The sequence below is a fragment of the Sphaerodactylus townsendi genome, linkage group LG07 (assembly GCF_021028975.2).
Source record: "Sphaerodactylus townsendi isolate TG3544 linkage group LG07, MPM_Stown_v2.3, whole genome shotgun sequence".
Classification (NCBI taxonomy): Eukaryota; Metazoa; Chordata; class Lepidosauria; order Squamata; family Sphaerodactylidae; genus Sphaerodactylus; species Sphaerodactylus townsendi.
The window spans coordinates 74,833,525-74,860,094 of record NC_059431.1 but is presented as its reverse complement, the minus strand read 5'-3'; the positions used below and the strand labels follow the sequence as shown (position 1 = coordinate 74,860,094).

At 42.5% G+C, this 26,570-nt stretch overlaps 1 protein-coding gene across 2 annotated transcripts; it reads left to right on the top strand.

Moving 5' to 3' along the window:
- Positions 1 to 17: 17 nt before the first annotated feature.
- On the top strand, positions 18 to 26,570 carry OSTF1 (osteoclast stimulating factor 1). Of its 2 annotated transcripts, XM_048504236.1 has the most exons (10): positions 100 to 278; positions 7,366 to 7,412; positions 12,468 to 12,518; positions 12,627 to 12,690; positions 14,536 to 14,589; positions 15,477 to 15,584; positions 17,895 to 17,944; positions 18,042 to 18,120; positions 23,261 to 23,359; positions 24,805 to 26,570. In XM_048504236.1, the coding sequence occupies exons 1-10, from the start codon at positions 245 to 247 to the stop codon at positions 24,861 to 24,863; spliced, it is 645 nt and encodes a 214-aa protein (XP_048360193.1). In that variant the 5' UTR covers positions 100 to 244; the 3' UTR covers positions 24,864 to 26,570. The 2 variants fall into 2 exon arrangements, with proteins under 2 accessions (XP_048360192.1, XP_048360193.1); XM_048504235.1 differs by lacking the exon at positions 7,366 to 7,412 and having other exon boundaries at positions 18 to 278.

Sequence of the window (26,570 nt, the reverse complement as noted above, 5' to 3'; positions counted from 1 at the left end):
CCCAATGCGGACTCTAGAGGGCGTGGCGGTCTATGTCCCTGTTTGTCAGCGCTCGTGCTGGCGCGGCGAATCCCACTTCCGCATCATTGCAAACAACTTGTGCACTCGGCTGGGACTTTCAGCAGCGCGCCCAACCCCGTCCGCAGCTCGCTATCCCGCCTCGGCGAGTCTGTGCTGAGGGCTGCAAAGTTCCAGAGGAAGGAAGCCAGGGCTCTCGCGCTTTCCCTGCAATTTTTACACAGCAATGTCCAAGCCGCCACCTAAACCAGCCAAGCCAGGTAAGTGAGATGGCCCGCGTCCCAGTCCCTCCTGCTCTTCCTGGTAGCCGTCATCTTGAACCACTCGTGCAGTCCCGTGAACATCCTGCATGGGAGCAAGGTGGCAGGGAGAAAGCCTGAGAAGGGGGCAGCTGCTGATCGTTGGGTGCTGGTCTGTGCGGATGAGTGTAGGGGGGGTGCTCTCCTACACGTCACACGTGGTTTGTGGTTTTGAACGGTCACTGCCACTGAAGCAGTTTCTTCGCCGTCTTTCTTGGTCTCATTTGTTCCGTTCTCCTTGTCACTTTGCGATGCACCAGGAGACGGCGAAGGACTAAACTCTGGGGCTGGTCCTTTTTTAAGAGGGGGGTGGTGAATTCTGTTGTCCGGGGTGTGGCTCTGAAAAAAGACTCTACTGTCTATTGTATCTCTGTGTGTGTGTCTCTCTCACACACATACACAATCTTTGGCCCCCACTGGCCTGAATGGAGCAGGAAGTGCGCTGCATCTGTCAAGCGGGCTGTGGAGGGAGGTGGCGGCAGCAAGGAGTAAATGGCCAATGCAGTTGCTATCGATCGGGGGATCTTTGTGCAAGCTCTGCTATGGGGCATGTGTGTGGCTCCAGGTTTGGTGCATTAATGCAGCTTACTAATCAGACCGAGCACCACACTTTCTCCTCCCCGTGCACACCATCAGGCATGTGAGTAACGAAGAAAGTTGCACCCTCTTAGCTTGGCCGCTCCTGAAGGTTGGGGGGAGAGAATGAGAAGGAGATGTTCCTACAAACAGCCTGTGAGATAGAAAAGCACAAATATCGTATAGAATTCTGGCATTGCATTTTTAAACTGTAAGCCACGTTAAGATGCAGTGAAAATGGTGGACTTTAAATAACATAAATAAATGAAATGTAAGAAGTGCTAGGGAATCTTGACTTGCTTCCCTCTCAAATATTTGCAAGGCAAATAATAAACAGTACTAATTTGTGAGGCTTTAGGATGTGAAAAGTGTGTTTCCTCCATCACACACACAAAACTTTTATCTTGATCAGGCTCCAGTTGGATAAGCAATTTTGAGTGTTCTAATAGCAGAATGGCAAATGGCACAGGTTCAATAACCTCCAATGACTTGTGACACAAATTCACAAACATCAGTTTAATGCTGCTGAAAAAAAATTAAGATTAAAATTATTAAGTGGGAGATTAGTGTCTTAAGTGGTTTATAGTTCACTGTATTGCATGAAGCTCCCATTCCAGTTTATTGCATATTCATGGGATTACATGAAATGAATTTTTAAGATATTGAATATTTTATATTTTTCAAATTTATTACAATAATCTATGTCCCTAGTTCCTGTTAGAACAGATTAGCTATCAGAAAGATTACATTTTTCTAACCACCTGTCAGCAAATTTGTGATTTTTCCCCCCTCCTATTTGTTCTGGGAACAAAAAATGTCTCCAAACAAGCTTAACTGTTGATAGGTGTTTGTGTGTTTTCTTTCACTGGTTTACTTGTCAGTTTCTATATTGCCACTTAAAATTTTTATAGAAAAGTCATCTCTTTGGAAGGAAAATTAGGAAGACTAAAGACCAGTTCTAAGATTCAAAATATGCAGTGTTTGTAAAAAATATAGAAAAATCATAACCAGTCAAAAGAAAGTATAAGATTCTTAATTTTCATTTGAAGTGGGATGGGATATTTAGATAGATTTATGGAGTGTAGTAATGCACTGCTGACCCAGCAGCACCGTTAATTACCAGAACGTTAGGGGCGCCAGCGGACCCCTACGGCCTTCTGAATTCGCACCGCACCCCCTCCTCATCCCCTATGAGTCCACGGGTCATGAACTATCTGGCTCAATCACCGAAGGCGTAGGGACAATGGTCTTGCCCCAAGGTGAGGATTGGAGAGCTCCAGGCGGCTTACGCTCCTCATCCGCTGCGTAGCCAGGTGAGATCATGCATCACGCATGATGATCTCCGACCTCCGCCTCCAGCTCTCGGAACTCCCCGGTCCTCCCTCCTACACGCCCTCGATAGAATAACAATAAAAGGTGCCAGGAGCCAGCACGCGGTAGACTCGCTAGGAACACGGACCTCCGGGCTCCCGCTGCTGGCGATCTCCACCAGATGTTATCTCCGCGTCTCGTCTCGTTCTTACGCTGACCACGTGGGTCGACTACAAGGGAGTAAGTGTTTTTTGGTCTATCCACATTTATGCTCTTCATTTAATACCAAAAGAGCAATATGATTGCTAATCTTTGGGCTGCTGTTTACTACAATAGTAAAAATTGTGGAAAATATACAAATAACTGAGGGAAGGAACTATTTAGAAAGTTGGTCCTTTCACATGCATCGAGTGTTCTGTCTTGCAGGACTGTAATTTTGTTCCAAAATATTCATTTAAGACTGTTGACAAAAATATTAAGCAGATCTAATCAGAATTCTATGTAAGTCTTCTCAAGCGGCCTTAATCCCAGGAAAGTGTTCCTAGGATTGCACTGGAAATCACAAATTACCATTAATTTTCCCCTTTTCTGTCAAGTGATAATATCTACTTGGGGAGAGGGGAAGAACATATTTATTTATTTTATAGTCCACCTTTCTCTCCACAGGAGACCCAGAGTGGCTTGCAACATTCTCCCCATCTCTGTTTTATCCTCACAACAACCCCTTGAGGCCGAGAGAGAGTGACTGGTCCAGAATCACTCAGCAAGCTTCCATGGTAGAGCAGGGATTTAAACCTGGGTCTCGCAGATCCTAGTCTGATCCTCGAGCCATTATACCACAGTGGCTGATCACAACATTGTGATTCTCTCTGCTATGCAGATGGTGTTGATGGCGAAAAAGAGGTAGAAAAGAAAGAGGAACTGCTTGAACTTGAGAGGCTCCTCAAACACATCAGAGTGTTTCCTTCGGCCTTTGTGTTTTCAGGACGAGGTTCAATGTTTTTGATCCCTTGTATCAGCAATGATTGTCCTGGTTAATCCTTTTGGAGGTTAAATATTTTTTTTTTAAAGCAACTGAAATTGCATCATTGTTGGTCCACCTACCTGTTTTGAAGCAGCTGCAAGTTCTATCCATTGCAGATGGATTGCTCTGGTTGTTTTGAGAGTTGTCTCTGTAATCCAAATTGACCTCTGAAAGCACTGCTTAGAAATGGGATATAGATTCTGGTACCAGGGCTGTAAAACACATACAAATTTAGGATAATATGATAGAGGATTCAGACAAGGAGATGAACTCACTAAAAATCTCCTTTATGTGTTGTTATTGATCCAGAGGAATTTCTTAAAAGTTCAGAAGTTAATCTATGACTTTTATAGGTTTTATCATTGTTGTGAGAAAAGTGGTTAACAAATATTTTAAATAATAATAAGAGTAAGAGTCATGACTATCTGACCTTGTTTCTTTTACCTATGACTCTAAGGAAGCCTCCAAACACGGAGTTCAGCCCCCAAATATTCTGGCATTAGAAAAATACTTTTTCAGTCTGATCAAACACAAAAAGCTTGAATATGGACAATGCAGAATAAAGAAAAGGGACAGTGGTGTAAGTCTTTCAAACTTCTGAATTCTAAGACTAGCCTTAGGTCAGTTTTGTTGCTTCATGTGAGCCTGAGGTTACATTTATAGTTTCTTAGTATGTACATAGCATTTTAATTCATATGATCTGCACAAGTAATCAGTATATTATATTACAGAAAACTTGCAAACCACAATGTGCAATGTGCCACAATGAGTTAATGGATCATATGACACTTGAACAGGAGACTCTGTGCTTTAGAACTATTTTCTTCTAATAATGACACTGCACTAGCCACAGAAGAATCTGATTGTAAGTTGCTCTAGATCCCCATTGAGGAGAAAGGGGGAGATATAAATAAATAAATGGGTTGTATACTCATGCATCTATCACGAAGAGGGAGATTTCAGAGGCTGGAGACTTTTATTTCTCTCAGAAAGTCTTGTTTTTACATGATCAGAATTGCACCATTCAGTAGTCCAAACCTATAATGGCATCCTGTGACCTCCTCAGACCGCATTCGTCCTTCATCATTTCCTAAGCGGACACTGGCACTCCACCATAGGCACATTACTTGCAATACAGAAGTAATTTCAGTTCCCCCTCCAATGTCGAAAGCTTTTCCGTCTTAGAGGTTGAGCCCAACCAAAAATGTTGAAATAAGCAACTTTGGACGTTACAGATAGGCTTTTTTAAAAAAATGCCTAGGTGTTTGGAAGGAAGTCGCAGAGGAGAATAAGAATTTAAATATCAAAAGTATTGAAGAAGGGAATCGTTTTAAATTTAGAACTACAGGATGGTACAAAGAGGTTGATGTAGGGGCGGGGTTGGGGAAATAACTGGGGAAGAAAAGCCCTAGTGTTCAAAAACAGAAGCTGATTTGTTGGGGGAATACACTAGTGCTTAGTTGAAGGCAAGCCTCCCACAATCTTGCAGGGATAAAAATAATCTAAGATGATTTAAAGAGCCATTTCTCCCATATTTGACATGGCAGTTGAATGTTAATTTATGATAAATAATATTTTAACGGCCTACCAGATGCTGTTTTTTTTTGGTAATATATCTAATTTTAAGAAACTTTGGTTTTTGTTTGTGTGTTAATGTCATGTACTAGGTATAACTTGAAACAGTTCTCCTTCTGAGATGGAAAAATACTGTTTCAGAATTGCTGTGAATAGCTTCTTGTTTGTTCCCTTTTGTATCATTTCAGGAAGCAAAAAGGAATCTTTGACCACCTTAAAGACTAAGATATTTATTGTAGCATACACTTCTATGGGCTAGAACCTGCTTCATGCCTCTAATGAAACAGGAGACCTAAAAGCAGATGCTGCTATACATCTCTTATTCTTTAAAGTGCTAAAAGCTTTTGTTTTCTGTGGCAAAAGACTGACAAATTTACCCCCTAACATTTGTTATTTAGGGAGCAATATTGTATATAAGTCCAAAAGAAATTGCTCTGGTCTTGTGTGGTTTCTCTAGTGAGTTTATTATGAAAATAAATTGAATGAAAAGTGCTATGCACTGTCTAAATCAACACCTAATCATCATATTTATTTGCATTTCAGTAGAATTTGCTTCCAAGTAATGGTGACATCATGAAGTCAGTGCTCTTCCTCCTTTTCATTTTCCCCTTTCTTTCCTCTCCTTTAAAAATTATTGTAGGGTTTTTACTGCTGTAAAATCCAGTGGCCTGCATTTAGTTATGGGCTTCACACTGTGGGACTTTACTACTTCCCTGCTTGCTCTAGCCCACAGGCAGCCCAATCCAAATGGGGAGCTGATGGGCATTGGGAGTGGCAGAGGGCTGCGTTAGTGTATTTGCCCCCTCCACTGGCATAAGAGGCACCTTTACCAGCAAATATGGTGATGTCTAGCAAACCCAGAAGTGGAAGGTCCAGGTTCTCTCAGGCTTGAGCCCAGAACCTGATACCCAGATTAGCTAAGGGCCAGGGAGCATGCGTTGGGCTGGGGCCAACAAGGTTTATTCATTTTGAAGTGTGTTAGGGCAGATATCTCTCTTGTGTATTTTAGCAGAGGGGAATGAAGCTAAAGAGGATCGCAGATGCACCAAAGGGGCGCAACGTGCAACTAAGAAAACCCAGATATACCATGCATTGTAAAAAAAAATTCCTTTGTTTATTTTGCTTAGTTCACCTTCATCTGTTCTTATAGTACCCTGAGTTTGTGTCTTGTAGAAATAAAGTGGTTTAATTACAGAGAGCACATGCCCGTATCCACCTTCATTGGCTACTCGGCATGCTACCATAATACACCCTGTTACATCAACCTCAGGCAACCCACAAATCAGAGAGGTTACAATTTATCTGAGAGGATGGTGGAGGACCAGACAGTAGTTCATGACAGTCCCATTTAAAACCAAAAAGTAGACTTTTTTAAAAAAATGAAACCGTTCATCAGGGCAGCTGGGCTGATTGAGGGTCGGATGATATGTAACATACAAATGCAGCAGGGAGATCGCTTTGAAGCAATGCCCTGGCCATGTCCATTCATAGGAGCCTACATTATACCAAGTCAGACTGTTGTTAGTCCATGTAGCTCCATATTGTCTGTTTTGTCTGGTAAATGCTCTCCAGAGCTTCAGGTGCCAGGAGGTCTTTCCCTGCCTGCTGCTAGAGATGTCAGGGACTGCACCTGGTACCTTTTGCTTGCAAAGCATGTGCTCTATCATTGTGCCTCTTAGCTTCTCCCCACATTCCAAATCACCCCCTTCTAGTGGCTCCCCCCTTTTTTAAAGGAGGGAAACAGAAACCATTACATGCATGTTGTAGATCATGTGCACTTTGGTTTTGAATAAGTCTGCAGTTCAAATTCTGCATTTTCTATGGACTGATGAAGTGCGTTTAGGTTTTCTCATCTCTTTGTCTCCAATAATGATATTGATCTACCTTGCAATGGTAGGTAATATACGTGAAACACACTGAAAATTAAAACAAAGCTTTATTAAATGCCTTTATTATTTGCTGCTTCAAAATTAGAGTTGTCCATTAATGTCCCACTAGAGGTTCATTGCTAGTTCCCCTTTTAGTTGAATTTGAATTTAATTGGTCTAATTTTTCATTCCATTCTTTAACTTTCTTCTTAAATGTTCTATTAATTGACATGGTTTGTAAAGGAAGGAGAAATTTGAGTTTGCTGTGTAGCTCTGTTTGAAATAATTTCCTGTTTTTTCTGTCGCTTACTTTCTTGTGACTTTTTTCACAGCTTCCCCATTCTGCTCGCCATGTCTGGCCAGCATCCTCAGCATCTTGCTTAAATCATCAGCTGGCAATGCTTCCAATTACTGAAGCACAACCATTGCTCACCTAGAAATGTATTACTGAAATCCTGATTAAATGGTCACATAAGAAGCTTTGTTGATGAGCTAGTATTGGAACACAAGTATCTTTGGTCTGACAACAGTCTAGCCATTGCACCATAGTAGGTTTTTCCAAAAAGAAGAAATGAGCTGGGCATGATTTTTATCCTCAGTTGTTTGGACTAGAACACATGTACTTAATTAATTCAGCCTTAGGGAAAAGCAGCACTATGATGCCTTTAACATATTTTTCCCCCCTCACTGTTAGGGCAAGTCAAAGTCTTTAGAGCCCTGTACACATTTGAGCCCAGAACTGTAAGTATATCTTTTTTTTCCTCTCAAAAATGCTGGGAAATTGTGATTAGGAAGTTTGATATACAGGTCATATAACCGGGATATACATCAATATGATTTCCATTTTTCTTGTAGAAGAAAAAGAATGGGCTCAATCTGATGCTTTGCACATGCTCAGGTCTTATTTATAAGATTGTGTGTTTTATGGCCTACACTAAAAGCAAGCAGATAATATCACGTGTAGAATTGAGCTATTACCACGCTTGGGCATGTACTGGTGTTTGCTAAAACAATATGTTTTAAATCATGCATAGCTTATTAGATGCATAGATCATAATTCAGATCACTGTACACTAAACTTCACTTGTAGTCTTTTTCAAGCAAGTTTCCAATGTATATATTCCCATGGATTAGGTGAATAGGTCCTGTTCTACTAGTCCAGATTTAGCTTAAGCCATTCCTGATTAAACAGAATGAAGGAATGCTTTCAACAATAATCATATGAGGATCTGGATAAAGGGTAGTTTCATAACTTTCAAAATGTATAACATAAAAGACCAGTGATGGCGAACCTTTTCGAGACCGAGTGCCCAAACTGCAACTCAAAACCCACTTATTTATCGCAAAGTGCCAATACGGCAATTTAACCTGAATACTGAGGTTTTATAGGTTCTGGTGGGTTTTCCGGGCTGTGTGGCCGTGGTCTGGTGGATCTTACTCCTAACGTTTCACCTGCATCTGTGTCTGGTATCTTCAGGGGTGTATCACAGAGGGAACTCTGTGACTTCCCTCTGTGATACACCTCTGAAGATGCCAGACACAGATGAGGCCATGGACCCTGTGATCCAGGGGCAGAGAAAGTTTGATGGGGATATAGGGGGGGAATGGGAAAGCTGTCACTGCCCATGGACCCTGTGATCCATGGGCAGAGAAAGCTTGATGGGGGTGGATCAAAGGACACTGGATGGATCAAAGGAGACTGGAGCTCCACTTTTCCTCTCAGAGAGAGAGGGGGAACTCCTGCCTTTGCATTTGTTTGAGGTTTTTTATGCCGAGAAAGGGTCCCTTTCTGGGCTTAAAAAAAGTGCCCAGGCTGGAGTGTTGGAGGCCACCAAACAGGTCACCGCCTCAGTTTCCCCTTCTGCCCGAGGGAGAAGGCAGCCACCATCTCCCTGGGGCAGAGGGGGTACCCTGCTTAGAGCCACCTGCTCCTGTGCCATGAGAGCAGGCGACCCCAAGCAGGTCGCCGCTGCAGTTTCCCCCTCTGCCCGAGGGAGAAGGCAGCCACCATTTCCCTGGGGCAGAGGGGGTTCCCTCCTCAGCGCCGCCTGCACCTGTGCCGCGAGACAGGTGGCCCCGAGCACGTCGCTGCTGCCATTCCCCCTGTGCTCCAGGGAGAAGGCAGCCACCTTTTACCTGGGGCAGAGGGGGTTCCCTGCTTGGCTCCGCCTGCTTCTGCAACGCAAGAGCAGGCTGCCCCGAGCAGGCCACCGCCGCCTCCCACTCTGCCCGAGGAAGAAGACAAGCAACTTCTCCCTCGGATAGAGGTGATTCCCTGCTGCGCGCCGCCAGCTCCCGTGCCGCGAGAGCAGGCAGCCCCGAGCAGGTCGCTGCCACCATTCCCCCCCTCCCCGAGGAAGAAGGTGGCTTCCTTCTCCCTTGGGCAGAGGGGGAATGGCGGCGGCGACTTGCTCGGGGGAGGGGGAAACCCGGGATCTTGCGTGCCCGCCGAGAGGCCTTCACATGCCACGTGTGGCACGCGTGCCATAGGTTCGCCATCACAGTAGTAGACTATAAAAATGTATAAAACATAAAAAGCTTTGAAATGCTATAAAAATGCCTCTTCTGTTACATTGCTACGAATAGAGAAAAAGCATATCAAAAGCTGAGTCTTACAAGATTGTGATTACCCTCCTGGGATCATTTGAATTCATGAAAGAGAGAGCATTAATTTACAGTGATTTAGTGAGAACACGCTCATCGGTTGTTAGATGAAATGCACCACAAAATATGTCTTACAGATGTTGGAATTTTTTGTGCTTTGCTGATTCAGCACATCTTTTCCACAGTCACATGAATGACTATGCTTATATCCTAGCAAAAAACTTTGAGAAGAAAATCTTCTCTTACACATCCTTTGATTAAGGTTTGCAGAGTTTACGATGCTGATGGACAGGGAATTTTCTTTCTAAAAGAAATTTCTAAAGTGTGTCTTTTTAGTGAATTGCAAGCTTGAACTAATCAACATGGGAGCCTAGCTCTGGTGTAATTATTTAGCATTCGAGAGAATGAAGTGCATAGTCCTAAGGTGATAAAATGGAATTGCCACCTCAGACTCCATGTAAATAGATTGGTAAGTTTTAACCAACAGTCTGATATGATACCAGTTTAGGTACCACCTTATCAGTACCATTGTACCACCTCATTTTCCTGCATCAGGGAAAATGTTTTAATGTAAATAAAAAAGCCCCACAAGTGAGATCATCTGCCCAGCAACACAGAATTTCCCTCAGTTTTCCACTACCTACATGTTCTTGTCCCACCTTACTGTCACCCCCCCCCCCTTCCCATTCTGAGAAATCTGGGAAGCGGAGAGGTGAACTGCTAGTCCAGCCTCCAGAGCTGCTCTTTGGAAACTGAGCACAGGCTCATCTTCTCTTTCCATCTTTTAAAGATACTGATTTGGGGGTGGGGGGTGGGGGGGGGACCCTGAAAGGTTCATTATATTTGCATGACTGAAAGAACTTAGCTTGGGCTGTGTCTTTCTTTTCTCTGTGTCTGCCAGACATGGACAGAAAGAATACCAGTCAGCCTTGCTGCATTTGCTTTCCCAGCTCAACACTGTTGGGCTTGCTTAGTCATCTCTCTCTCTCTCTTTCCTATTTCAGTGACAGTTGTTAAATGCAGTGAGGTGATCTTATTTACTCATTTGAGGTGACCAGGCAATTGGCTTTTTGCTAAGCTACGTTTAGGTTGGGCTCATTGAAATTCCCAGCAACACAGAACAGAATGATTGGTCTCTCATCTGAAGGCCAGGGAGTAGGCCATATCTAGGAGTCAGAAAAGAGTTTGCTTCTAGCTAACATAAGAAGCAGAATAGCATATGTCATGAAGACTTTAGTGGTGGCTGTGCCTATAGTGTGTGGGTGCATTTGTGTGAGCCTGCATCTGTTTGTGAGTAATTTCACAGGACATAGAGTGATAACAATTCAGCATGACCTAGTGATCTAGTTTTGGGTAACCGGTGTGAACCAGATTTTGTAAAAGGGCATGAAGAATGAAATTCATTAAAAAAAATAATGTGTATTCCTCTATATTATTTCTTGCATCCAGGGGTGTAACAAGGCAAACTGTAGCCCTTGGCAAAACCTGAGTTGGATGCCCCCCCCCCCCGCCCATGGGCGGCCACTCCACCACAACCACATTTTTTTGCACCAGGACATTGGTGCCAGCAGGGGGTGCATTTTTAGACATATCAGCACCAGAATTTCAGCGTATCATCAGGAGACTGTCCTTATACTACTCCCCAAGTTTTGTGAGGTTTGGTTCAAGGAGTCCAAAGTTATGGACTCCCAAAGGGGGTGCCCATCCCCCATTGTTTCCAACAGGAGCTAATAGGAGATGGGGGCTACAGTTTTGAGGGTCCATAACTTTGGCCCCCCTGAACCAAACCTGGGGTGTATCATCAGGGCAGTCTCCTGATGAGACCCTGAAAGTTTTGAGACTGTGCCTTCAGAAATGTGCCCCCCTAGCTTGCAACCCGCATTGACAGCAATACAGAAAACTCAATGCAGGACAAAGATTCTTGGGCAAATTTCTGGGATGTTCCTGCAGGGGCCGCATCTTTGGATGTATCGGCACCAAATTTCAGGGTATCATCTGGTAACTGTCCTTATGGGACCCCCCAAGTTTGGTGCAGTTTGGTTTAGGGGGGTCACAATTATGGACCCTCAAAACTGTAGCCCCCATCTCCTATTAACTCCCATTGGAAAGGGCTGATGGGAATTGTAGTCCATAACATCTGAAGTGCCAAAGGTTTGCCACCACTGGTTTAGGGGGTCCAAAGTTATGGACCCTCAAAGGGGGTGCCCCATCCCCCATTCTTTGCTAAGGAGATGGAGGCTACCCTTTTGAGGGTCCAATAACTTTGGACCCCCTGAACCAAACTGCACCAAACTTGGGGGGTGCCATCATGACAGTCTCCAGATGATACCCTGAAATTTTGGTGTCGATACATCCAAAAATGCGCCCCCTGAAGGAACATCCCAGAAATTTGCCCAAGAATCCTTGTTCTGCATTGAGTTTTCTGTATTGCTGTTAATGGGGGTTGCAGGCTTGGGGGGGGGGGGGCACATTTCTGAAGGCACAGTCTCAAAACTTTCATGATCTCATCAGGAGACTGCCCTAATGATACCCCCCAGGTTTGGTGCAGTTTGGTTCAGGGGGGGGTCAAAGTTATGGACCCTCAAAACTGTAGCCCCATCTCCTATTAGCTCCCATTGGAAACAATGGGGGATGGGGCACCCCCTTTGGGAGTCCATAACTTTGGACTCCCCAAACCAAACCTCACCAAACCTGGGGGGTATCATAAGGACAGTCTCCTGATGATACAATGAAAATTTGGTGCCACCAGCCTAAAAACTGCGCCGCCTGCAGGCCAACAATGGAAAACCACTAAAAATACCCAAAAACGAACTCTGCATTTTGATGCCCCCCACAAGGTGATGCCCTGGGCAGCTGCCCACCTTGCCCAATGGGCATTATGCCTATGCTTGCATCAGTGCTTGCTTGCAGGAAGGGAAAGATGGAGTTCACAGTGCTTTAGGAAGAAAAATGGAATAAAAATGAACAAGTAGTCTCCAAACCTCAGGCTACTGTGGGATGTAAAGTCAGCGTGCATGTCCATCTCTATTCGGTTCAAGAGAGAAAGAGGTCACACCTGTTTCTTCCTAAAGCACTTCCAGACAGGATTTCAGACAAGCTGCTCAAGGCTGGATGTCAGCACACAAATGCTGTGCATCCTGTATATGCAGACCCTTAAATCAGCAGCTTAATTCAATCTGTTTATTGTTCCAGCCAGACGAGCTGTACTTTGAAGAAGGGGACATAATTTACATTTCTGATATGGTGAGTTTATAAAGCACAGTATGTTAAACTCTGGGCTGTGTTGTGTAAAGGGGAGGCTTGAGTGGCATAGTAGCTTCCTGTTTCAACCCTGTGTTCTTTTCCTTCCAGAGTGACACAAATTGGTGGAAGGGAACCTGTAAAGGCAGAACTGGACTGATCCCCAGTAACTATGGTAAAGTCTTGAGTTGTCTGCTTGTTCCTATTGCTTTTAAAGATAAACCTCATGAATTGGGGTGTGAAGAAAAAGAATTGATCCTTTATGTAGACTTTTAAAAGGAAAGTCTGCAAGAGCAACCATGAGTAGTTCTAATGTAGTTCTATCTCTTCAAGATGCTTAGAAAAAGAAGCACCACAGTGGGGATGTTGGATTCAATTGGATTCAAAAAATTAGACCCCCCCCCCCCAGTTGTGGCTGCCACAGACTGAATTGCAGCTTAACATGGCTTTAAAACTCCTAATTCTATTTTGACTCCTATACTATGCTAGAACTGGCCTGCAGTAAATGAATGCTTGATATGTTCAGTGACAGTGGTTCCCAACCTTTTTGAGCATGATTACCCCATTCTAACACCAAAACTTTTTCAGACTCTTCCCCATTATAGTAGTTGCACTGTTAGTATCCATTGATTGAGAAAATACATAAAGACAAAATGATTAAATGCTAGTGAACATGAATTCATGGACCTCTTACAGTAACTCTGTGCCCTCTAGGGGTCCCCAGCCCCATTGTTGGGAACCATTAGTTCATGGTAAAATGTTAATTTAAGAGCATGTCCTTTAACAGGAAAAATACTTCTGCATCATCTTGTGCACCATCTGCTGGAGACAACAGTTAGCTGATACAGCCTGTTTAATTCATTATTTGATTGTGTGTGTGTGTGTGTGTTAAGTGCTATTAAGTCACTTCTTATTTGTAGCTGCTCTGTATGTTAATAACCTCCAAAATGTCCCATTGCTTTGCTGAAGGAGGAACAGTACTGTCCTAAGACTATGAAATAAATATTCTCATTACTATTTCCAACTGTGCCTTATTCAAAGACATGTTTTAAAATCTGTCTTCTGTTCCAAATTGTAGAACTTAAGGATTCCCTTTTGTTGCAGGCAGCATCATTCACAGTGTATGTTATTTGATTTTTAAAATCTTGTGACTACACTATCTGTCTCACTCTGCTCAACCTGTCCCTTAGAATCGCATAATACATCCTAGCAATGGAATATAGATATACAACTGGAAGAAAACTCATCACTTAGAAGAAGGGATTTATTGAACGCAACTAATTGTTTCCAAGACATGAGTTTCTGGGTACCTGTGGAAGTTCTTTTACTTTCACAGAGTTCCATATCTGCAGGATCCCACCACTTTCTATTCAACGTGTGTAGTTCCACCTCATTCACATTTGCCGTCCGAGGGTGGAACTCATTCCGGACAAAGTCCCTGTCCAATAATCACACCACACTCTTGGCTGGGGTAAATCGCTAGCCGGCCCAAGCATATGGCCGGCACAAAGGAGGGCCTGGCCCTTTAAAGAGCCCCTCGGGGATGGGGCGGTCTAGAAGCCCAAAGTATAAATAAATAAATAAAATAAAGGCTCAGGCCAACCCTCCCCTTTCCTGATGTGGCCAGCAGGCAGCTGGCACACTGGCGCTTGCCCTGGCCCAATGTGGCCACTTTCCTGCTTCCACCCTCATTGAGGTTGGAATCAGAAACTTCGTCTTGCCCACCCCAAGCTGCAACTGCGTCCCGTGGTGATTCACAGCCGTCTTTTCATTCCATGACTCCAGAATGAAAGGAGAAACTACCTACTCATGAAGAAACCATAGAGCACATCCAGTAGTAATATGGTGATTTCCACTTCAGGTTTCTGAAGTTTTTGTTTCTATAATGTATATTTTACTCTCATGGGTTGCTGAGAAATATGAAACACATAGGAGTATAGAGGGCAGAAATAGTAACCTCTGTCTCTAGGCATTTAGCAAGATAAATACATTGCTTATGATTGAAATGTTTGTTTTTCAGTGGCTGAACAGGCAGAATCTATTGACAACCCACTACATGAAGCGGCCAAAAGAGGTGGGTCCATAGTATGCAAATACTAAAAATGTATTTAGCAGTGGTAGTTGTAATAGCAGTGGGTCTAACAGCCTTATTCATTAGATTAATTTGCATCCATCTGGTCTATTCCAGTTGAATTAGTGGAAATGAATAGGGTGGATTGCTAATTTTTTTAAAGTCTGGAAATGCTACAAGTGTGAAAATAAAGTATTTGCTTGGCTTTTTTTCTTTGTGACAAGAAAAAACTTTTCAGTTTTAAAGAAAAGAATATTTTTGTTTTGTTTTTGCTGATTCGGTTTCTGTGTTCTACAGCTTTAGTTGTCTGAATAAACATGATATTCTTTTTTCCATCTAAAAAGAGTCTGATTTTTCTTGGTACACTTTTTGCAAGGGAAGCTGAGCAAATGGATGGAAACTTGATTTCTGTTATTGTGAATTGGCTCAACAAGTGTTCTGGATATGTGGGCTTTATCGATAAGAATTTTTAAATTTGGCTTCTCCTGCATTTAATGTAAGCCTTTCTGGGTTCCACTGATCAGGAGAAAAGTGGGATAGCAATACTTTAAATATATCATTTTGGGACACAACATCTGATATCTGTTTTAACAGGCAGCTCAAAATGCATGGAGTTTAAGTGCATAAGTTCTTTTGACCTGTAAGGGTTGGCATTTTTATCAAAGACAAACTGTTGCTTTCAAGAACAATGTTGAATGGAAAATAATATTTGCTTACTTTTTTCCAGTCATGCAACAATGATATGATCTGATAACTTCCTGATGGAGGGGAGGCAATGTACAGAAAATAATTTAAGCTGCTTAAATACACTTCTGCCAGTTGCTTTCACTGAGTGATTCCACGACCACATCCATATCAGTGCTTTGTGAAATGCAAGTTTTCTCTTTCAGGAAACCTGAGCTGGCTGAGGGAGTGTTTGGATAACAGAGTTGGTGTCAATGGATTAGACAAAGCTGGAAGCACGGCCTTGTACTGGGCATGCCATGGGGGACACAAAGGTATTCTGGAATTTAATCAGCACTGCCAACCATTTACTTGTATGCTACGTTTCCTATGTTTACAACAGCTGCTACTTGATACCAATAGCGGAATTTGAATTTCTGTATTTAATTTAAGTGAAGGAAAATATTAATTTTAAAAGTTTAACCTATCAGTAAAATAAAAAGAAAGCTTGATCTAAAAGCATGTGTATTTGATCCTCTAAAAGCATGTGTATTTGATTTGAAAATAAGTTACAAAAGCTGATCCTCAAGGAAGTGAGAAAGAGAGGATATATATCATCAAAGGATATATATCATCAAACACATCAAACACATATATATCATCAAACACAAATCTTCTTAGGAGGCGAATCCGAGGAACTAGCGAAGATAGTGGTAGACAAGGAAGAAGTTCTGGAAGCCATTGATAAACTAAATGTTACCAAATCCCCTGGCCCAGATTGCATTCACCCAAGAGTTCTTAAAGAGCTCAAGCATGAAATTGCTGATCTTCTCACTTTAATATGCAACTTATCCCTGAAATCAGGCTCCATCCCTGAAGACTGGAAGATGGCCAATGTCACACCAATCTTTAAGAAAGGATCTAGGGGGGACCCGGGAAATTACAGGCCAGTCAGTTTGACATCTGTTCCTGGTAAATTAGTAGAATCTATCATTAAAGATAAAATTATAAAACATGTAGAAAAGCAAGACCTGTTGAGAAAGAGTCAGCATGGCTTTTGCAGAGGCAAATCCTGTCTTACAAACTTACTAGAGTTCTTTGAGGGTGTAAACAGGCATGTGGACAGGGGTGAACTGGTGAACATTGTCTACTTGGATTTCCAAAGGCTTTTTTGACAAAGTTCCTCACCAGAGACTATTGAGAAAACTCAGCAATGAGGAAGGAATAGAGGAAGTCCTCCTATGGATTAAAAACTGGTTGAGAAACAGGAAACAAAGAGTGGGTGTGAAATGGGGAAGTTCTCACAATGGAGAGATGTGGGAGTGAATTGTCCCCCCCAAGGAGGATCCGTTTTGGGACCAGTGCTCTTTAACCCTATTCACCTTAAATGACCTGGAAGTAGGGGTGGGTAGCGTGGTATAGCCAAGTTTGCAGATGATACCAAATTATGTGAGGGTGGTGAGAACCACAAAGGATTGAAAGAGCTCCAAAGGACCTTGATAAATTAGGTGAGTGGGCTCCAGAAATGGCAAATGCTGCAGTTCAATGTAGCAAAATGTAAAGTGATGCACATAGGGGCAAAAAATCCAAACTTCACATACACGCTACAGGGGTCCAGTGCTATCAGTCACAGACCAGGAAAGGGATTTAAGCGTCTTAGTTGATAGTTCCATGGGAATGTCAACTCAATGCATGGTAGCTGTAAAAAAAAAGGCAAACTCTATGCTGGGGATAATTTAGGAAAGGAATTGAGAATAAAACTGCAAAGATTGTCATGCCCTTATATATAAAAGCAGTGGATGCGACCGCACTTGGAGTACTGTGTCCAGTTCTGGTCGCCGCATCTCCAAAGGATATTGAGGAGATAGAAAAAGTGCAGAGAAGGGCAACAAGGATGGGGATTGAGGGACTGGAGCACCTTCCTATATGAGGAGGGCTGCAGCGTTTGGGACTCTTTAGTTTGGAGAGGAGGCGGCTGAGGGGGGATATGATTGAAGTCTAAAAAATTATGCATGGGGTAGAAAATGTTGACAGAGAGAAATTTTTCTCTCTTTCTCACAATACTAGAACCAGGGGGCATTCATTGAAAATGCTGGGGGGAAGAATTAGGACTAATAAAGGGAAACGCTTCTTCGCGCGAGTGGCGGTGCAGATTATGTTTGGAATATGCTGCCACAGGAGGTGGTGATGGCCACTAACCTGGATAGCTTTAAAAGGGGCTTGGACAGATTTATGGAGGAGAAGTCGATTTATGGCTACCAATCTTGATCCTCCTTGATCTGAGATTGCAAATGCCTTAACAGACCAGGTGATCGGGAGCAACAGCCGCAGAAGGCCATTGCGTTCACATCCTACATGTGAGCTCCCAAAGGCACCTGGTGGGCCACTGCGAGTAGCAGAGAGCTGGACTAGATGGACTTTGGTCTGATCCAGCTGGCTTGTTCTTATGTTCTTATGTTCTTATCATCACTTTTTATGCTTTATTTCTTCTAGATACTTCATTAATTTAGCTTTCACAGGCTTTTAATAATATTGGGATTTTTAGCGGGTTGGGTCTGAATGTTGACTTCCATGCTGTAATTTGAGTACAAGAAACAATTTCCAATTTCTCAAGAAGTCCCCTCCCCTCTTTTTTATTGATGTAGATATAGTAGAAGTGCTACTGACACAACCAAACATAGAACTAAACCAACAGGTCAGTATTATGCATTAAATATGATAAGTTGCCATTGGCATGGATAACTTTTCATTAATATGGTTTAACTCTGGTTATTTTCCTTCTGTCTCCACAGAATAAACTGGGAGATACAGCTTTGCATGCTGCTGCATGGAAAGGCTATGTAGATATCGTAGAAATGCTGCTAGCAAAAGGTACTGATGAACCCATGTTTTGTCATAGACATAGGTTCGTTCTGCACAGCACAAAAAAAATCTGTGGGACGTCATAAAAAGAGGCGACTGCTTATTTTCACTCCACACACCCAAAATAAGATGTCCACGGGATGTCTTAAAAAGAGGTGGCTACTAGTTTGATTCTGGACAGGAAAGACTTCAGATGGGAAAAAAGGTTTATTCCCTCCTGACCATTTTGCTTTCTGGTCAGTTTCACCCCCTGCTTGTGCCTAACATTTTGTGCACTGCTGAGGGGATTCTCCCTGCCTCCATTTGCTGAAGGTTACTCCAGGACATTTGCTCGTTATGCTCCAATTCTGGATGCCTTTTCAGATTTACTGCCCATTGAGAAGCATTGGGTACAAGGACGTAAGTAAGGGAGGGTTCTCATTACATGTCCGAAGCTCCACCTCCCGTTTGTGTTTTTTTGTAATTTTTAGTGTTTTTCAGTTTTTGGCCTGCCAGGGGCGCAGTTTTTATGCTAGCAGCACCAAAATTCCAGGGATGTTTTGGGAGACTCTCCTGATGATACCACCCAGGTTTGGTGAGGTTTGGTTCAGGGGGTTCAAAGTTATGGACTTCCAAAGGGGGTTCCCCCATCCCTGATTGTTTCCAATGGGAGCTAATAGGAGATGGGGGGTACACCTTTGAGGGTCCATAACTTTGTACCCACTAAACCAAACTTCATCAAACCTGGGTGGTATTATCAGGAGAGTCTCCTAAAGATACCATGAAAGTTTGGTTCTGCTAGCTTAACAATTGCACCCCTGACAGCAGGCACCCTCCAAATTCCCCCAGATTCTCCTTTTAAATCCACCCCTTTCGGCATGGATTTAAAGGGAGAGTGTGAGGTCCCCAGTTTAAACATTGAAAGTGATGCTGTTTCAGGGTGGGGGAGAATCCACCCCAAAACAGCATCACTTTCAATGTTGTTTTAACTGGGGACCCCAGATTCTCCCTTTAAGGTAGATTTAAAAGGAGAATCTGGGTTCCCTAGTTTAAGCACAATTGAAAGTGATGTTGTTTGGGGGTGGATTCCAGCATTTTAGTGGCCGCCCATAGAGGGGCGGCAGAACTCAGATTTTGCACCGGACTCCATTTTTCCTAGCTACACCTCTGTCCGGAAGGGAGGGCAGAAGGGACTGCTGGCTGCCGACTGGGAGCCCAGCTGGTGGGAGGGGGTGGGGTGGGTGGGGCAGGGAAGTCTGCCATTCCTGCCCTTGGAGAGCTGCTTTTATAAGCACTGAGGCCGGAGGCATGGCCCCCCCCCCCGGCCCCACCCCATAAAAAATCTATACCTATGTCACTGATTGAGTAGACCAGCCCTCCACAGAACATCTTAGTTTTTCTTAGCAAAAACTAAGATGGTCCACAAAGGGAAGTCTACCCAGTGCTTCTCAATGGGAGGTGAAGCAGTCCTCTGAGTGACTCAGATGTTATTATGTGCATAGCTACAAAGATAGCTCCTTGAAAATTTAAAAAGGAAAACTATATATTGCCAGAATCAGCAGAAAGAGCTGAGTACAACTATGCTGTAGAGCAAACATCCTGGGAGTACAACTATGCTGTAGAGCAAACATCCTGGGACAACCATCAAATGGAGGCAGGAAAATTCCTTCAGCAGCACATAAAATGTCAGGCACAAGCAGAGGATGAAACTGAACAGAGAGTGAAACAGTTGGGTGGGAAAAATAAGATACCTCCTAGCAGAGGTGGGATCCAGCAGGTTCTCACCAGTTCCCAAGAGTAGGTTACTAATTATTTGTGTGTGCCGAGAGGGGGTTACTAATTGGGTCTGCTTTTCCGTTCGAAATTCCATTAGGTCCAAAAATCATAAAGTCCTGTTGTTTCCTCTGTGGCTGGTTAGCGAAGGTAGAAAACGGGCTAATTCTCCCTGTTGGGCTGTTTTAAAAACATGTTTTAGAAATATGGTAAAGTTCCTTGTTTAAGGAAAGTATCCTTCTTTTGATTTCTAGAAACAAAATTAAGTATTTGAAAGTATTAAGTATTTGACAGGCAGTCAATTAGAAGAGAAGTAGTTGTTTCTTTTGGCAGTAGACGATAGGACTTGCTATAATGAGTTTAAATTATGGACAGAAAAATACCAGCTGGAAATTAGGAACTTTTTTTTTTACAGTAAGAGTTTTTTACAGTAACAGAGAAATTATTAATGCCCCGCCCCCGGAATGCCTGGCCACACCCCCGTCGTGCCCCACCCAGCCCCATTGGCGCTACGCCACTGTTTGAATCCCACCACCATGGGAACCTGTTACTAAAACTTTTGGATCCCACCACTGCCTCCTAGACTCTGCATTCTGCACAGCCAGGCAGGGGATGTCTTGCAGGCACCTTAAAGAACAATGGTGCACTTTGAAGTGTTGTTTTTTTTTAAAGACACCTTGAGCTTAAACAAGGCATCCTAAAGAAAAAAGCTTGGGAAAAAAAGCTGTACAGTATTCCTTCCTAAGATGCCTTTTTAGGTCCTCGGGATGACTTGTGCTGTGTGGAACAGACTAAAGATTTGCATAGTCAATTTGTTGTAAATAGGGCTATTTTTACACCAAAGATTTCCCACATTTTAGCCGTCCAATCATTTTTTCATCATTTTCACAGACCAGCATGTTTCTTTCACACATGAAATCTATTTTAAATCTGTAAAAATAGTGTTTCTTGGATAGAAAACTTTAAGCATGGGCAATTTCTTATGTCTGAAGGGGAAACAGTATATATGGAAGACTTTTGTGACGAGCTAGTCAATTACTCTTTTCATTTGTTGGAATTACTCTTTTATTTAGGAATTAGCACAACAGAAGAGAATTCCCTTTTAAACAGGGTAGGTTGGGATGTCCAGAGGTGCTTTGTAAATATTCAGAGGTGGGGTTTTTTTTAAAAGAAAAAGAGAATTCCCCCACACCTTAGCCTGTCTTTTGGATAGAGGAGAAGGGAGGGGATTGCTCCCCAAAATGGAAAAAAAAACATTAAAACATAGGTAAGGGAATCCTGAAAGTCACATGAGAACACACACGGGGGAGGGGGGGAGAGGACTCAGTTTACATTGAGTGTGCAAGGGAAACCGGTTAACAATGAGGGGGAAAACAGGTTGCTCTCTGCCATGTAGAATCCCTGTTTCAAGGACAGTTTCCATACCATCACATTAGTACCAGATCGCTATGGAACCTGCCCCTCTCCCCAAGTGTGGAAGCAGACCAGATGATTTCATATGTTTATTTTGTCTGGCTGCAATACAGTTCTGTCTTTCATCTTCTGTTCAAATAATGAGTCATTGATTCTGCCATCACCAACCCATGAAAGGCTCCATGGTCAGCATTTCTTAGTGAGATCTAAAGTCAAAGTTCACTGATCCTTAAGGAATTTAGACAGAAGGAATTTAGACGGAAGTCTTTTCATATTTATTTATTTTATTTTTATTTATTTTTTCAATTTATATACCGCCCGATCCCCGGGGGCTCCGGGCGGTGAACAACAGGAGCAATCATACAAATATAAATACATAGGCTCCATCCCATAAAATAGCTTAAAACTCATAAAAATAGCGAGTAACCATAATACATAATAAATAAATAGAAGGCGTCTGGCCCCAATTTAAAAACCTACCTCCCTGAGGGGGGGCCAGTGGGGCTCCCCATATGAGGGGGCTCCTCATATGAGGGGACCCTGATGTAACTGCCCCAGGCACAGAGCAGTGAGGGGGCACCATATTAGCAGTAATATCTCATATTACTTACATTATCATGGTCATGAGGCAGCAGTGGCGAGTGCCAAGGGGGCGGGGGTGTGTGTGTCGTGCACTGGGTGCACGCCAGGGCCCCCCGGAAAATCGCCCCCTGCCCCTCCCCCTTTTCTCCGCCCCCCGCGCGCCCCCCGCAGCACACACACACACCATTCCCCTTCCCACACTTACCTACGTTCCTTTTCTTTTTTTAGTAATTTTTGAGGCTGAAAAAAGCGGCCTATTTACAGTTCAAGCTAAAAACTGCCTGAGGAACAACAGTTCCCAGGAGACCTTGGGGCTCACAAGGTCTCCTGGGAAGTATAGTTCGTCAGGCAGTTTTTTCCCTGAACTGTCAAGAGGCCGCTTTTTTCAGCCTCAAAAAGTACTAGAAATAGAAAAGGAATGTAGGTAAGTGTGGGAAGGGGGGCCGGAAAAAACACTGCGCACTGGGCGCAGTTTGGCCCAGCTACGCCTCTGTGAGGCAGTATTTCAGTTATCCAGAGAGGAGTTCTAAGCAGAGTTGCACGCATCTCTGCTCACTGTTACAGTGCAATCCCAGGCACGCTTCCTGGGAGTAAATTCCACTGGACAGAGCTGAGTAAAATTCTGAATAGACTTGCTTAGGATTTCTCTCTTAATCACAGAGTGCCAAGTCAGCAGAGCTGCAGAATAGAATTAGCAAAGAAAAGCAGTGGCAACGCCTACTATCTGCCTTGCTGTAGCTGCTAACCCTCTGGATGCTACTTGTGCTGGTGAGCCATAGCTGTTACTAGGGTTGCTAGCAGGCCTGGTTAAAAGTCCTGTCTCTTTAATAGAGGCTTAATGTGTGGAAATGGGCAATTGCTTCAAGGTATGGAGGTAAATAACATCTCTTGGTAAATAACATCCCATTAAGCATCTACTAAAGGGACAGGACAGTTTTTTCTCCTCCAAGTAGTTAGCAACCCTGGCAATTACATCTGAAGCCCATGTTGCATTTTGCTGAACCAACACTGCATGCTCATCCATAACATGCTCTTTCTTCTTTCTGGTCTCATACAGAGAAGCACAAGGCTACCACAGTTATGCTACAAATTAATTCTAGCTATTGATATCTTTCAGACCACAGCAAATTTATATGTAGCAATAGAAAGGCTAGAGTGGATTTCTAGCATAAAAAAAAGAGGAAGTTGTCATTGACTTTGCTTCTTCATGAGTACAAATGGTGGCATTCTATCCTTTTTAATCTCTGTGGTGAAAGCCCCACATGCTTTACATTGGAAGTTAAGGGGAGAGGTAAAAAGTTCAATTGTAAACCAAATATGTCATCAAGGACTATGATAATATGTGGGCTTTTCTTTCATGTTTCCATGAATTAACAATTTCCTGGCTTTTGTTTTCATAAAGAAGCCAGAACAGATTTAAGAAATAATGAGAAAAAATTGGCTTTCGACATGGCTACTAATGCTGCATGTGCTTCCCTGCTTAAAAAGAAAAAAGGACAAGGTAAGATTTCAAGGGTTCCCCCCTAATTTTACAAATACTTTTAGTGTATACGGAACACCTAAGAGGAAGTATTTTTTTAAAAATTATATAAAATTTAAAAATACACATATATATTTCCTTTTTTGTCTTTTTCTATCTCATTAATAGTGATTTGAGAAAAGAATTGTTAAATTTATTTAAGTCATGTTTATTATATGCAAGAAAGGATTAATATGGGATTGAAATAGTAATAACTTTTCTGGTTTTGAAAAATATTCTTTTTTCTTGTACATTGTTCTGTACTAAATCTGTATTGTTTCATGGAAATAATAAAAATAAATATTAAAAATAATTTTAAGTGTATATTAAATAAATCAATAAATTAAGCGTGAAGGCCCACAGGTCATATTCTGAAGCAGGTGTGGAAAGTTACAATTGTGGATGAGGTTAATAAAGGTCTCTTCGCAACAAACAGATATAATAGTAAATGGAAGCCAAGAAAGACTTGCTAGGGGTATGTATTTGAATATGCCAAATCAAAAAATAAAGGGCAGCATTTTATGGAGCCAAAAAGGCCAAATTCAAAAATTTTTATTTGGGGGTTAGGGGGTGGGTTGAGTTTATTATACCATATGGAGAATATTTGCAAGGCTCTGAGGGAGCATTTTTTAAGGTGGAGGCACCAAATTTGCAGTAGCTGTAGGTTATTCTCCTTAGAAATACCTCCTAGTTTAGTAAAGATTGGGTTAGAAGGTCCAATTTTATGGGCCCTCAAAGAGGGTGCCCCATCTAGTTTTGGTTGTTTCAATGGTTAAAAAATGGAGGCCCATAAAATTGGACCCCCTGACCCAATCTTTACCAAACTCTGGAGTTCTTTTAAGGAGAGTCACCCACAGTTAAGTTGTAAATTTTATGCCTTTAGCTCAGTAAACAACCCACATTCCCTGAGCCCCACAAAGACTCCACATATGACAGTGGTGGCGAACCTTTGGCACTCCAGATGTTATGGACTACAATTCCCATCAGCCCCTGCCAGCATGGCCCATTGGCTGGGCTGGCAGGGGCTGATGGGAATTGTAGTCCATAACATCTGGAGTGCCAAAGGTTCGCCACCACTGACATATGATATAATGGAGCCGAGCTCTGTAAAAATTAAAGAGCAGAGCTCTGTGTTAGTCAAGAGGAAACCTTTGTGGTGCACTTGGAGGGGGTCCTGTTTTGTGTAGTCATGGGGATAGTTACAGTTAATTCAGTTTCAAGTGAGATTAGGAAGAGTCAATGGGGCAGTCAGATGACATTAACGCAAGAGAAGTCTGGCAGAAAGCAAAAGTGGATTGCAGGTCCCTCATAAATTTTAAGATACACCAAATTGCTTTATCACATCCCTTTCATGGTGATAAGTTGTCATCTTCCTGTTGTCATTTAACTGTACAAAAATGGATAACTGTGTTGTTTCTTCTTTATAGACATCATGCGAACATTAAGTAATGCAGAAGAATACCTTGATGATGAAGACTCTGACTGAACTGCCTTAATCCATGTTAAAATCTACTATCTGCAGCTTTCCTCACCTCCACCTTCTCTAAAATCCTTTCCCTCTGTAACAACAAAAATGTACTTTTCACATATACAATAATGAATTGTTACAGTCATTGTAAATATGATAAAAGAACTCTTCCACAGCTGACCCCTTATTGGGGGTCATGAATTATCTAATTTCAAACTATTTTTCTTAGTGTGAATATATGTAAGATGGGTTTCCCTACCAGTTCTCTAAGCTTACTGGAAATGGAGTTTGAAAGCAGTGATGTTCCAAATACCGTATATACCGGCGTATAAGACGACTGGGAGTATAAGACGACCCCCCCCCCTTTTCCAGTTAAAATTTCCAGAGTTTGGGATATATTCGCCATATAAGAGTACCCGGCGTATAAGACGACCCCAGACTTTACAGATGATTTCCCAGGGTTCAAAAGTAGTCTTATACGCCAGTATATACAGTATTTGGGGTGTACAGAAACAATCCTATTTGCAGAGCAAGTTGTTATGTTAAAATATATCTGGAATAATTAGTATTATTTTACAGAAAAGAATCTCTCAGTAAAAGATGTGCTTTTAGACATCCTTAAGACTCCAGGGGGCGTGTGTGTGTGTGTGTGATGTAATTAAGCAGATGTAAGCAGATTCTGCATGGGGAACCACAATGGGAAAGGGCAGACAATAACTACTACTATTGGTAGAGTCTCCCTTGCCCTGTAGGAGAATATATGGAGGGTTAGAACGAGCCTCCAAGAACACGAGTAGTACATGTAAATTTCCTACTGCTCCCTGGGAATATCCATGGTGGAGAAATAGCATACCAGAATAGCCTTGATCAGGGATGCAGAATTAGTAATGTTGATTGAAAGAAGTGAGCACAGTTTGCTTCACTGGACAGCACAAAACGCTGCAAATCCTGCTCTCTCCCCCCCCCCCCCCCTCTTGGTTGTTCTGAGGAAGTAGTGAGGCCAAGCCCTTACTTCCTCTCAATACCTACTGCATGGGCACATAAAATAGACACAGGGATGGCAGCATCTTCAGTGAACAGCCTCTGTGCCCAAGTCCCTCCCTTTACCATTGTCACATTGTCACATTGAAGATGAAGGTATGCCGATCTCTACCTTTCCCTCTGGAATTCTCATTGTTCATGACCCTTACAAATTTTATTGGGTCTACTCTATTTGTGTATGTGTGCGTGTGTGTGTATATATATATCTATATGTATAAATTTTAAATGATGATATTAGGAATGGTTAATGGATCCTTTACCTTCCTACCTTATGGTTCAGTCCTAAAAACCTTACACAGGAAGCATTTTTAAGGTAGTCCTTAATTTAGTGGGTGCCTTAGTGGGTGCAAACACAGCTTTGTCAGGTAACTGAATGGATGTTGTATAAGCATCTAGCTCTCAGCTATTGAAATAATTTTAACAAAAAAACAACAAACCAAAAGTATCTACAGAAAAGGATCCGGTTCCAAATAAATATTTTAAAGTTCTTTGAAACATTTTGTTGCATTTGCTTCCAAGAACATAAGAATTGCTGGAGTTGAAGTGAATAGCATCAAGGTTTGGCAAATGACAGCTGCAGTCTAAAACAGGCTAGTGAAGATGTATCCATGCTGAAAATGAGTTATATTGATTTTTTAAAATGTGTTTGATATGTTTTACATTACAGGTTTGATGTGAACATTA